A 13,961-nucleotide genomic window follows, 5' to 3' on the forward strand; every position below is an offset into this window, starting at 1 on the left:
TCCCTTTCTGGAATGACAAATGATATGTCCAGCATCTTTTCTTGTGATTATTTGCCTTCTGCATATATCTTTGGTGAAGTATATGTTCAAATATTTTATCCATTGTTTAACTGGTCTTTTTTTTTATTGAGTTTTGAGAGTTCTTTACATATTGTGGATACAAGCCATTTATCATACATGCACTTTGCATATATTTTCTCCCAGTTTGTGGCTTGTTTTCTCATTCTGTTAACAATGTCTTTCGGGGCGCCTGGGTGGCACAGTCGGTTAAGCGTCCGACTTCAGCCAGGTCACGATCTCGCGGTCCGTGAGTTCGAGCCCCGCGTTGGGCTCTGGGCTGATGGCTCAGAGCCTGGAGCCTGTTTCTGATTCTGTGTCTCCCTCTCTCTCTGCCCCTCCCCCGTTCATGCTCTGTCTCTCTCTGTCCCCAAAATAAATAAAAACGTTGAAAAAAAAAATTTAAAAAAAAAAAAAAAAAAAAAAAAAAACAAAAAACAAAAAACAATGTCTTTCAATGAGTAGATGATGTTAGTGTTCAAGATCAACCCAACAGTGTTTTGGAGTTTTTGGTGTGATATCTAAGAAATCTTTACCTAACTGAAGGTCACAAAGGTTTCCTCCTGTTTTCTTCTTTGTATGTATTTCAACTACATTCTCAAAGAAGTGGAAAGTTGTGCATGTCCAAGAGATTTTTGGGTTTTGCTTTACAAAGTCCTTCCTCTTTGTCCTCTTGCCTATCCCACTTCCATTGTTGAAGGAAGCCTTCTTTTTTGCTGTGATAATATATAATCTAGAAAGAGAAGAACTTCCACTGTGTCAACTTTTTTTTTTTTAAGTTTATTTATTTATTTGGAGAGAGACAGAGACAGCGTGAGCAGGGGAGGGGCAGAGACAAGGAGAGGATTCCAAGGAGGCTCTGAGCATGGTAAGCACAGAGTCTGATGTGGGGCTCAAACCCATGAAACAGTGGGATCATGACCTGAGCCGAGATCAAGAGTTGGACACTCAACCGAGCCACCCAGGCGCCCTCACGTCATCTGCCTTGCTAGAGGGAATTTAGTGGACATTTGGAATGCTCAACATCTGAAAACCTTTTCTGTTTGGGAAAAATCCCAAGATATTTAGAAGGTGAGGGGCAGCTATTCTCTTTCCCAATTTCTTGGCAACCAGTTCTCTAATATGACCAAACCTAAGCCAGTCAAGGAGTGAGCAAGCAAATCAAACCAGGATGATAACCAAGAACAACTGAAAATACAATTCAAACATTTATTGCAATTTCTCAAAGAGCACCAAGTAGAAAGCAATAGATAACCTGTAGCAAAGTTCTTCAAATACCCTTTCTCACCTCACTCAGTTAGGTTAGATTAAGTTATGCCACAGTAACTAGCCACTCCAAAAGTCAGTGGCTTAAAACAACTCAGTGGTGTGTTTAGCTCATATTGTCTCTAAGGAAGCTAGGCCGATGGTGTAGCCACCATTACAAAAGTTTAGGTTGCTGTCCAGGGGGTGGAAAGAGAGTTCTAGAGGGTCTCATACCACCAATTGAATGCTCTAGCCCAGAAATGTCACTATAACCTTTACTCTCAACTCACTACCAGAACTGTGGCTCCATCCAAACACAAGGGGCCGGAAGTGCAATCCTATTAAGTTAGTTATCTGTAGCTGCAACGATGCTGTGAAAAAGCAACCACCAAAACTCGGTGGCATGCAACAATAAACATTTACTGCTCACTCATCTGGGATCGGCCAGGCTGTTAACTGCAGCATAAAGTTAACTAATAGAGTTAGTTAATGGTTCAGAACAATTGGTGTGGTTCTGAATTCTTCCAAAAGACCTATTGCATGCACCAGAAAATAATTTATTGCTAGCTTGAGTTAAAAAACTCTGGGAACTGGGGCGCCTGGGTGGCTCAGTCGGTTAAGCGTCCGACTTCAGCTCAGGTCACGTTCTCGTGGTCCGTGAGTTCAAGCCCCGGGTCGGGCTCTGGGCTGATGGCTCAGTGTCTGGAGCCTGCTTCCGATTCTGTGTCTCCCTCTCTCTCTGTCCCTCCCCCGTTCATGCTCTGTCTCTCTCTGTCTCAAAAATAAAACAAAAACATTAAAAAAAAAAAAAAAAACTCTGGGAACTATTATAACAAGATTCTGTTTTATCTCCTTGGAAAAAGGGTTTATTTGCACATTAAAAGGAGTGTTGGTAAACAAAGATGTTGACAGCACTTAAAAAACAATAAAGCACTGAGTGGGGTTGGGGAAGGGTACGGTAAGACTGTAGACATGGATATCCGTGTCTATCCAGCACTGTCCCTACCCCTGTCCCCCACCGCCTCCAAGCTCCTCAAATGCAGTATGACACACACTTCTGAGAAATACTTCTAGCCCACCCCTCACTGGTCAAATGATTGGCTCAGGGGTGGGGCCTGACTCAGCTGAGCCAACCAGAGCCCTTTTGGGGGTTATTTATTTATTTATTTATTTTAATTTTTTTTTTTTCAACGTTTATTTATTTTTGGGACAGAGAGAGACAGAGCATGAACGGGGGAGGGGCAGAGAGAGAGGGAGACACAGAATCGGAAACAGGCTCCAGGCCCTGAGCCATCAGCCCAGAGCCTGACGCGGGGCTCGAACTCACAGACCGCGAGATCGTGACCTGGCTGAAGTCGGAGGCTTAACCGACTGCGCCACCCAGGCGCCCCTGGGGGGTTTTTAAAGTTGAGACCAAGGCCAGCAAGTTTCCTCCCTCTCTGGTAGACTGGGAGCTGCCAGAGACAGTACCTCCATCTTTGTGGTGAGAGCCAGTCTGAGAGAGGGTAGCTAAAACTCAAAAAAAAAAAAAAAAAAAAAAAAAAAAGGGGGGGGGAAGGCAAGAAAACCAGAAATAGTAAAAGAACATTCTGGCAGCATTTATGTCCCTTGTTCTAACTGTCCCAGAAGCTAATCTGGACTCCTGTCCTTCCTATACTCTGGTTATTTGAGCAAAAACATTGCCTTCTATTTTCTAAAGTAGAGGTAATTGGAAGGAAAACAAGTCAGGGAAGGCTTCAGGAGGTGGTGATACTTGAGCTGAGTCTGGAAGGATAAATAGGGGTTATAAGGCAGAGAAGTTAGGGAAGGAAACAGCATCTGCAGAAAGGCAGGGGCATTTGTGAAACAACATGGAACCTTCTAGAAACTAGAAATTCTGAGTGCAATCAAAGCACAGATGCACAAGGAGTTATTATGCATGTAACATGCTTAGCACCTACAAAGCTCTCAATAATAATAGCAATAACTATTATCATTATCATTATTATTATTATTATTATTATTATTATTATTATTGTGGGGGTGAGAGGCAGAAGACTGAGACACATGTAAAACTAAGAATATAAAAGTCCCATATTGGGGCGCCTGGGTGGCGCAGTCGGTTAAGCGTCCGACATCAGCCAGGTCACGATCTCGCGGTCCGGGAGTTCGAGCCCCGCGTCAGGCTCTGGGCTGATGGCTCAGAGCCTGGAGCCTGTTTCCGATTCTGTGTCTCCCTCTCTCTCTGCCCCTCCCCCATTCATGCTCTGTCTCTCTCTGTCCCAAAAATAAAATAAACGTTGAAAAAAAAAAAATTAAAAAAAAAAAAGTCCCATATTGCCATGCTAAGGAGGTTGGATCTTATTCTAAAAGGTTCTAGGGAAACTGATGGTTTCTAGACATATCCCTCTGTAGTAGAAAGATCATTTAAGAGTTTAAAGCTTGAGGGGCACCTGGGTGGCTTAGTCTGTTAAGCATCTTACTTTGGCTCAGGTCATGATCTCACAGTTCATGGATTCAAACCCCGCATTGGGCTCTGTGCTGATAGCTCAGAGCCTGGAGCCTGCTTCAGATTCTGCGATTCCCTTTCTCTCTGTCCCTCCCCCACTCACACTCTGTCTCTTTCTCTCTCTCTCTCTCTCTCTCTCTCTCAAAAATAAATAAACATAAAAAAAGAAAAGAATTTGAAGCTTGAGGCAGAAGGAGGGTGAGACAAAAGTGATGAAGGGTTGACCAAGGCAGCCACCATAAAAGGAATCCAAGCAGGCAATAGTTAAATGACAAGGGTACACTGACATATTGTGTGGGTAAGCTGACACTGCAAAGAAAGAGTTCTGTTTCATCGGTAACACAGGGATGCGTGTCATACTGCTAACTGATGCAAACCCAGGCAATGTTTTCCACTTCCCAGACGGCTCAGCTGTTTGGCGTGGTAGGGATGGGGGGTGGGGGCGGGCAGTAAGGCAAAAGCCATAACAGGTTAGCTACGACATGGTGCACCTGCCCCAGCCTTTTAACATGACTCAGAACAGAAGAAGAAAATCAAAGAGACATGCTCCAAGTTGCTTAAATAAATATTCATGTCTAGGTATCCTCATAAAACATACATGAAAGCAACCAAGGGCAGTGTTTCATGTGTAATCAAAAGGATTTGACAACTACAGCTGGAATTGTATAGTATCAAAGTGTGGGGGGGGGTGTGGTGTTGATTTTGACAGGCAGCAAGATCATTCCCACGTACGATGAGAAACTGCTGCCATAGACTGTGGTTTTTTTAAAAGACCTCCTGCAAGCCAAAGGAAGGAGGAGACCATAACATGACAGAATGGGCAGTGGCTGCAAGTTTCCAGTCTTTGCAGCCTTTCCACGTGGCCAGGAGAGGAGGAGCGTGTGGAAATCTCGGCCCCCATCATGTCCACAACTGTCCTAAGAAGGACAGCCTATAGCTACCTCTGTCTTAGCGACAACTGCATGATATCCCAACTTATGGACGTGTGGTGTGGCATGAGTTTATAATCCCTCTGTTGTTGATGGTTGGGTTTAAAAAATTATTTGCAAACTTGATGCTAGAGAAATTAATACCTCAGTGTACTATTGCAAACTTTATGCTGGAGAAATTAATACCTAAGTGTACTATTGTACTCTTGTAGGCGCTAGTTTAAGGTCGCTTGGAAAGGTTCTATTGGAAGCTTAAACCTTTCAAATTATGCTTTGTCAGTGGTGGCCTGTTCCAAAGGCCTCCCTGGGCAGAGGACTGTGGAGTCAGGGAATGCTGGGAATATCTCCCACAGGACTGAATAACTAGCTTTGATTCACAGGCTCCTAAAAACATTTATGGGCTCAGAGGACAGGCTATCAATCAAGTGTGACAGGACGCCATAAACCGTGAGTAAAATACCTCTAATTGCTGTAAGGGAGGAAGGCAGACTGAGCAAAGCATTTATTGTCCATTTAAGTATTCGAGGGCAGCGTGGCTTCTTTTGTCCAGTGCCCACTCTGGGTAGCATGTGGAAAGAGGCCACAGAGCCGAGTGAGGATGACTGGTAAGGAATCCACACCTAAAAGACCAGGCACTTCGGTCTCTTCTGGTTTTTATGTGGCCTTACTCAATAGTAAAAACCATCTCCCCAAATATATTTTTTTAAGGAATTTTTTTTTTAGGGGAGCGTGGGTGGCTCAGTAGGTTAAGCATCTGACTTCAGCTCAGGTCATGATCTCGTGGTTTGAGCCCCACATCGGGCTCCGTGCTGACAGCATGGAGCCTGGAGCCTGCTTCAGATTCTGTCTCTCTCGCTCTCTTCCCCTCCCCCACTCGCAGTCTGTGTGTGTGTGTGTGTGTGTGTGTGTGTGTGTGTGTGTCTCTCTCTCTCAAAAAAAAAATTTAAAAAAATTAAAGAATTTTTTTAGAGCAGTTTTAAGATCACAGAAAAATTAAAGGAAAGGTATAGAGATTTCCCCACATACCTCCTGCCCCCACCCGTGCACAGCCTCCCCATTATCAGCATCCCCACCAGAGTGATACCTTTGTTACAACTGATGAACCTACATGGACACATCATAATTTCCCAGAGCCCCTGGTTTACACTATGGTTCACTCTTGGTGTTGTACATTCTGTGGCTTTGGACATTATAATATCATCCAGAGTACTTTCTTTGCCCTAAAAATCCTCTGTGCTCTGCTCATCCATCCCTCCCTTCTCCCCTTTACCCAAGTTGTTTGGGTTTTATTATATTGATGGCTTTGAAAAATACTGCAAGCAACTTTCTTTCTTTAAAAATTTTTTTCCCCAAAGATTTTATTTTTAAGTAATTTCTACACCCTATGTGGGGCTCAAACTCACAACCCCAAGATCAAGAATCACATGTTCTACCAGCTGAGCCAGCCTAACATCCCTGTGCAAGCAATTTTCTACATGAGCAAAGAGAAAGATAAGATAGGGTATGCACAATGGGATTACCACCTTCACCTGTAGACCTTAGAAGGATGTTACTCTGCCCAAACAGGCCTATTACAAAGGCCTTGCTGGGCAGAGGGCTGTGGAGTCAGAGAATGCTGGGAATATCTCCCATAGGAGTAAATAAATTTGACTCTAACTCATGAGTACTGTGAACACGGAGTCCTAATTTCACATATTCCACCCTGTTCTCCCCATAAGTATGTTGCCTGAGTCCACTGCTTACTAGTACTCTAACCCTGGGCGTAATATTGAACTTCTCCATGCCTTGATTTCTCCATCTGTAAAATTGGGATAAAAATAGGAGCAACCCCAAAATTGTTTAGAGTTTAGAACAACTTTGGCACACAGAAGTCCTCAGTGAATGCTAGCTGTTATTACTACTATTATTATTTCTTGTATCTTTCTTTATTAAACCGTCCAGAATGCCAGACTTTGCTGATTTTTACCCACAGACAAGAAATAGGCAACCACATTATGCTTTTCTCACTGGCAGCACAGCACACAGCAATTACTTGGAAGGCTCCATGACCATCACTTAACAGTGTAGATATACAAAAAACAATAGTCCAGTAAAAACTTGTACACCCAGAAAGTCTCTGGTGCTGCCTTCATCTGTATTCTCATAGCATATCCTGCTAAGCTATGAAGGGAATTCATTATTTGCATGATAATCCTGTTTATTCCCCATTAACACACCACATACACACACACACACACACACACACACACACACACACACACACACACACGCACACACCCTAAATATTGTATTATTGCTATTATTTAAGCCCCTCTAAGGAGAGTACCAGTGATGTGCTGATAAATTTAACAACTGGCTCTCTGGACAAAAATAAAGCCCTGGTTTGTAGCATTAGGTAATTTCTGTGGTATAAGTACTCCTACTATTCAAGGCCAATTTCAAGCTACCAATGTGATGCCATTGGAAAGAGGTGAGCAATAGTACACTATTACATAATATGTTCACCATACAGATACGATGGACATAGAAAACCTCAAGAGCATCAATAATAGTAAAATATGGTATAGGAATTAACAAATGATATGTTTTATTTTTCATTTTTTAAAATGTTTTATTTATTTTTGACAGAGAGAGAGACAGAGCATGGGCAGGGGAGGGGCAGAGAGAGAGGGAGACACAGAATCCGAAGCAGGCTCCAGGCTCTGAGCTGTCAGCACAGAGCCCGACGCGGGGCTCGAACTCACAGACTGCGAGATCATGACCTGAGCCGAAGTCGGACGCTCAACTGACTGAGCCACCCAGGCGCCCCAAATGATATGTTTTTCTTTTTTTTTTTTTTAATTTTTTTTTCAACGTTTATTTTTTATTTATTTTTGGGACAGAGAGAGACAGAGCATGAACGGGGGAGGGGCAGAGAGAGAGGGAGACACAGAATCAGAAACAGGCTCCAGGCTCTGAGCCATCAGCCCAGAGCCCGACGCGGGGCTCGAACTCACGGACCGCGAGATCGTGACCTGGCTGAAGTCGGAGGCTTAACTGACTGCGCCACCCAGGCGCCCCAATGATATGTTTTTCAAGAAATGATATGTTTTGAGTATTTCCTTTAAAATATAATTTATTTCCATCTAAGTTTATATAATTCAATTTTTGATAAAGGCTGTATTTAATAATCGTCTCAGAAAAATCCTGAAAATTTAACAGTTGGCTCTTGCGAGCTAATATGAGCCTTCTCTAGCACTGCACCGCTTCCTTCTCATTTCAACAACTTAGACATTTGATGTTTCGGTTGTATGTTGCTGTGTAAAAATTACCTCAAAATTCATTGGCTTCAAGCAAACACGATTTCCTAAATTTCACCATTCTGTGAGTTGACTGGGCCCAGCTGATATACCACGATATAGCCTGACTCACCACGATACAGCCGTGGTCACTCGTGGTTGCGTGCAGCTGAAGGCTCACCTGGGGCTGAAACATCCAAGATGGCTTCTCACCTACCTGTGCCTCTGTCCACGCGGCCTCTCATCATTCAGTAGTCTAGCTTGAGCTTCTTTACACGGCCCTGGGCTCTTAGAAAGGAATGTTTCAGTAGGACAAGCCTGAGTGTGGAAGTGTTTCACAAGCTGTTGCATGCATCACCATGCCAGCCAATGTTCCATTGGCTATCGCAAGTCACATGGTCAAGTCTAGCCTCAATATAGAAAGGAACTAGACACTCTCATGACCTTAAGAGATGTGTTTTGTTAGACGCTTCTAATGTCATGGTTGACCACGGATGACCTCAGGAAGTCCCAGAGGCACATTCAGTGGAAGAACATATAGGAATAAATCATCCTTTGAGGAGAGGGAGGTGGGAGGGTTGTTTCACTGTGTGTGTGTGTGTGTGTGTGTGTGTGTGTGTGTGTGTGTGTTTTGGGGGCATAAGGGGGAGTTGCCAAGGAAGGAGGGGGAGTGGACAAGCATCACATGTAACTCAGTGGTTCTCAACCAAGGGTGACTGCCCCCAGAGGACATTTGGCCATGTCTGCAGACGTTTTTGGTTGTCATAGCTGAGAAGGTGGGTGCTACTGTCACATGGTACCAAAGATGCTGATAATCATCCTCCCACACACAGGGAAGCCCCTCACCAACAAATAACTGTTTGACCCGAAGTGTCTACAGTGCCGAAGCTGTGACACCTGCATGTAACCTAAAGCACGCACGAACTCGGCTGGTTAGTATGTACTGTCCCTTGCCAACACATTTTTTTTCCTACTGCCTTTGACAGCACGTACCAGATATAAAATGCTTTCAGAGCTCTCTAAATGCATGTTCAGCCTACTTGGACTGGCTTCAGACAAGCGTGACAGCTGTAGCTTTTTTGGCTCCAATGCCTTGCCAGTCAAGCATATGCATGTTTGCACATTACATCTGCGGCATCAGCAATAACATCCCGTGATCAAAAGAGGTTGTATATCCAACTTTCACTAAAACATTTGAATTACTTTTCCTCCAAGTCTTCCAGCTCTCAGGTGCTTTGCTATGTCTCTTTGCTTTCTCCAGGTAAGCTATTCTGTCCTATTCCTCATTATATTAAGATTGCATTTGTCCTCTCTCTGCAAAGGAGATCCTCATTTGCTAGTTCAATAAATGTCAGTGGAGCTCCTGTGTGGGAAAGGGTTGTTCCGGGTGCTGGGGAATGGCAGTGAACAAGACAAAATTGCCCTTTCCTGGAACTTGCATTCTAGTTGGGAAGACAGACAATGACTAAGAAAATAAATAAAGTATATCGTGTCAGGTAATGAAAAATGAAGAAAAATTTAAGCAGGGTAAAGGAATGAGCAGGATGGGTGGGGTGATACCTGGATTAAGGTGTTCGGGGAAGGCACTGCTGGCAGGTATTATCTGAGCAGAGATCTGGGCACTGTGCAGGAAGGAGGCACAAAGACAGGTTTTCAACAGTGTCTTCATTGTGCTATGTAAGACATTTATATTGGTTTCCCAGAGACGCGGTAACAAAGTATCGCAAACTGGGTGGCTTAAAATAGTGAAATTCATTCTCTCATGGTTCCAGGGGTCAGAAGTCTGAAATCAAAGTCTGGAGGCTTTGAGGGAGAGTCTGTCATGCTTCTCTCCTAGTTCCTGGTACCGGTCGGCAATCCTTGGCTTAGAGATGCATCACTCTAATCTCTGCCCTTGTCTTTGCATGGCCTTCTCCCCCTGTGTCTGTGTCTACATTTTCTCCTTTTATAAGTATATCAAGTCACTGTTAATCCAATGGACTAGCTCACCCTAATCAACTATGACCTCATTTAAGCTTGATTACATCTGCAAATACTATTTTCAAATAACATCACATTCACCGGGACCAGGGGTTAGGATTTTAATATATCTATTTGGGGAACACAATTCAACTCATAACATGATTGTTTTGGGTTATCACAATAACTAAGGGCACAACAGGAATTTAGGAAAGGGGGTCAGGGATGTTAGGCAGACATCCTACAATGTATAAAATGGTCCTGCATCCTTTTGAACATTTCCAATACATTCCTGTAAGTAAAAATCCCATTTGTAATAGCTGAACTAGTACCTAATTCTGTTTTACATATAAACATGAAGAATATTTACAGGGATTTAATATACTCTAAATTTTCCTGGAATGTAGCTACTGTACTAATTGAGACATGATTATACTTGTTTTTTTGTTTGACTTTGTTTTTTAATTTAAATACATTTGACATATATCATTGTGGAAATTTAAGGTGAATATACTTACTGTTTCTTTAAAAATTTTTTTATTTTAAAATTTTGAATTTTTTAAAAATTTAAAAATTTTAATTTTTTTTAGGGACGCCTGTTGGTTAAGCATCCCACTTCAGCTCAGGTCATGATCTCACAGTTTGCGAATTCAAGCCCCGCGTTGGACTCTTTGCTGACAGCTCAGAGCCTGGAGCCTGCTTCGGTTTCTATGTCTCCCTTTCTCTCTCTCTCTGCCCTTCCCCCACTCTGGCTCTCTCTCTCTCTCTCTCTCTCTCAAGAATAAATAAACATAAAACAAAAGCAAAAACAGCGCAAGAGTGGGGAGGGGCAGAGAGAGAGGGAGACACCGAATCTGAAGCAGGTTCCAGGCTCTGAGCAGTCAGCAAAGAGTCCAACGCGGGGCTAGAACTCACAAACTGTGAGATCATGACCTGAGCTGAAACCAAGTTACACGCTTAACCAACTGAGCCACCCAGTCACCCCTCCCCTCATTTTTAAGAAAGTTAGGCAAGAGCCTTGGAAGTGCCCAAGTAAGCGAGGACCCCTGTAGCCTAAATCTGACGAGGCAGTCTCTGGGAGTGATAGTAATAAAGATGCTCACATCCTTTCACGTCAGAATCCCCCTCCTGGAAATCTGTTCAGTAGAATTATTATTATTTTTTTAAAGATTTATTTATTTTTGAGAGAGAGAGAGAGAGTGCGCGCAAGTGGGGAAGGGGCAGAGACTCGGGGGACAGAAGATCTGAAGCGGGCTCTGCACTAACAGCAGTGAGCCCGATGTGGGGCTCAAACTCATGAACTGTGAGATCATGACCTGAGCTGAAGTCGGATGCTCGACCGACCGACGGAGCCACCCAGGCGCCCCTGTCCAGTAGAATTATTGAGAGGCAATGTGGTGGAGTGGTTAAGAGCAGACTAGGGGCGCCTGGCTGGCTCAGTCAGTGGAGCATGTGGCTCTTGATCTCAGGGTTGTGAGTTCAAGCCCTAAGTTGGGTGCAGAGATGACTTAAAAATAAAATCTTAAAAAAAAAAAAAAAAAGACCGGAATAGAATGCAACGTCCTTTCCATAACCTACAATGTCCTGCCTGATTCTAAGTACCCCTCCTTCCTTGCTCTCTCTGACCACCCCCCGCCCCCGACTTTCTCCGCTCAGCCACGTTGGGCTTGGTGCTGTGAGGCCTCCCTGCCAGGCACGCTTCCACTCAGGGCCTTTGCCAGCCCTGCTGCCCCCCTTAAGATCTTTGTTCAACGTCCCTTGAGATCACAGTGAGGCCTTCCCTGACCAACCCAAATCTCCTTCGCTCTGTTTTGGCTCCAGGCACGTGTCAAGGGTTCATGTACTGTGCATCTAACTTCTGCCCCTTTCGATAGTCTTCCTGCCTCCTCTAGAATGTAAGCTCTAAGAGGCCACGGATATTCGTCAGTTTGGTTCACTGCTGCATCCACAGTGCCAGGAAGAGTACCTGGTACCTAACAAGTTGCTGTGGGCTGATTGTGTCTCCCCAAATTCTCCCCACAGTGTCAAAATCCTAACGCCTAATGTGATGGTATCAGGAGGTGGGGCCTTGGGGAGGCTCTGCCCTAATGAATGAAGTCAATGCCCTTATAAGAGAGACCTGAAAGACCACTCTTCTCCCTTCTACCATGTGAGGATAGAAATGCAAGATGGAAGGGGACCCTCACCAGAGCCTGACCGTGCTGGTGCCCTGATCTAGTCTCCAGACCTGCGAGAAATAAATTTCTGTTGTTTATAAACCACCCAGACTATGGTACTTTGTTGGATGACTGAATTAGAGAGTACCACCTTTGGTTCTAGACAGACCTGGGTTTGAGTCTTACCTTTGCACTTACTAGCAAGTGGCAAGTGACAACTTTTCTGAGGCTGTTTCTTCAATTATAAATAAAAATAAAAGTACCTCATAGGGTTGAAGTGTTCTTGTGAAGACTTATTAAGACCATGCCCACAAAGTTTCAATTTATTAATATTCAACACGTATTATTAGTAAAAAGAAGCTAGCTATCCATATACAAAAATGTATACACATGAAGATGTTCAAGCTGTATTAGGTATTGCAAAACAGGCATCCGAAATAGGAAAATGGTCAAAGGATTATGCTATATTGCTAGTAGAATATTATTTAGTCAACAGAATGATAATTATGAAAACTTTGTAGAAACAGGGAAAGCCTCTTTTTTCTTTTTAAATTGTATTTTATTTTTAAGTAATCTCTACAGTCAACGTGAGGCTCAAACTCATGACCCTGAGATCAAGAGTCATATGCTCTACCGATCGAGCCAGCCTGGCAACCCAGGAAAGACTCTTTTTGTGAAAAGGTAAACGAAGGGGCACCTGGGTGGCTCGGTCGGTTAAGCGTCTGACTTCGGCTCAGGTCACGATCTCGCGGTCTATGAGTTCGAGCCCCGCGTGGGACTCTGTGCTGACTGCTCAGAGCCTGGAGCCTGTTTCAGATTCTGTGTCTCCCTCTCTCTCTGCCCCTCCCCTGTTCATGCTCTGTCTCTCTCTGTCTCAAAAGTAAAATAAAAACGTTAAAAAAAATTAAAAAAAAAAAAGGTAAATGAAAAGAACAGTATGATATGGAAAAAACAAACAAACTAGAAGATAGTAAATTTTTATATCTCCCCCCCTTCTTTTATTTTTTTAAAGCTTATTTCTTTATTTTGAGAGAGAGTGGGGGAGGGGAAGAAAGAGGGAGAAAGAATCCCAAGATGGCTCCAATGATTCACACAGAGTGCGATGTGGGGCTTGAACTCAGAAACTGTGAGGTCATGACATGAGCTGATATCAAGAGTCCCATGCTTAACTGACTGAGCCACCCAGGTGCCTCTCTCTCTCTTGTTTTCAATAAGCATCCTCCCTCCCCTACATCCTGTTCTACTTACTCTATTCTTTCCTAGTAAAACAACCTACCCTTAAAAGTTTTAGTTGCAAAACTCATAGTCTTAGTTACATTTTGGTTAACAGCTGCATGATGCTGTGGTACAATGGGAAACATCTATTTGTTTTTTGTCCCTGCTCCTGGCACAGAACTTCATTTCCTGAGTGCTAGGATGAAAGGAGCACCTTTTGTTATCCATAATCATTTTCTATCAGACCTGAGTTTATGCTATTGTGGTGACTCTAGGAGGATGGGGGCCTGGTTGCAGAACCTACCTGTGGTTGGAGGGAACTTTCAGCCACACCCCTCTGACCTTCCAGGGAGGAGGAAGGGGCTGGGAATTTAGTTCATCACCAATGGCTAATGATTTAATCAATCAGGCCTAGGTAATGGAACATCCATAAAAACCCAAGACGAAGGGATTCCGAGAGCGTCCAGGTTGGTGAACACATCAAGGTGCTGGGGGGGTGGTGCACCCAGAGAAGGCATGGGGGCTCTGAATACTTTCTCCCTTCCTTGCCCTGTGCATTTCTTCCATTTGGCTTTTCTTGAGTTGTGTCCTTTATAACAAACTGGTAATAAGCTGCTTCCTGATAGTGATGGAA

At 43.7% G+C, this 13,961-nt stretch overlaps 1 protein-coding gene across 7 annotated transcripts in view; it reads right to left on the reverse strand.

Moving 5' to 3' along the window:
• TBC1D31 (TBC1 domain family member 31) overlaps positions 1–13,961 on the reverse strand; it is a 100,713-nt gene that overhangs the window by 80,699 nt on the left and 6,053 nt on the right. For 6 of the 7 annotated variants that reach the window (XM_045453780.1, XM_045453772.1, XM_045453773.1 and 3 more), the window contains exon 1: positions 8,215–8,382. The exons of the other annotated variant lie outside the window; for it this stretch is intronic. In XM_045453780.1, coding sequence (XP_045309736.1) covers positions 8,215–8,348 — 134 coding nt within the window. In that variant the 5' untranslated portion in view covers positions 8,349–8,382. Of the gene's footprint in view, positions 1–8,214; positions 8,383–13,961 lie in introns of those variants that run through there. 7 annotated transcript variants of the gene reach the window in all.

The sequence above is a fragment of the Leopardus geoffroyi genome, chromosome C3, assembly GCF_018350155.1.
Source record: "Leopardus geoffroyi isolate Oge1 chromosome C3, O.geoffroyi_Oge1_pat1.0, whole genome shotgun sequence".
NCBI lineage: Eukaryota > Metazoa > Chordata > Mammalia > Carnivora > Felidae > Leopardus > Leopardus geoffroyi.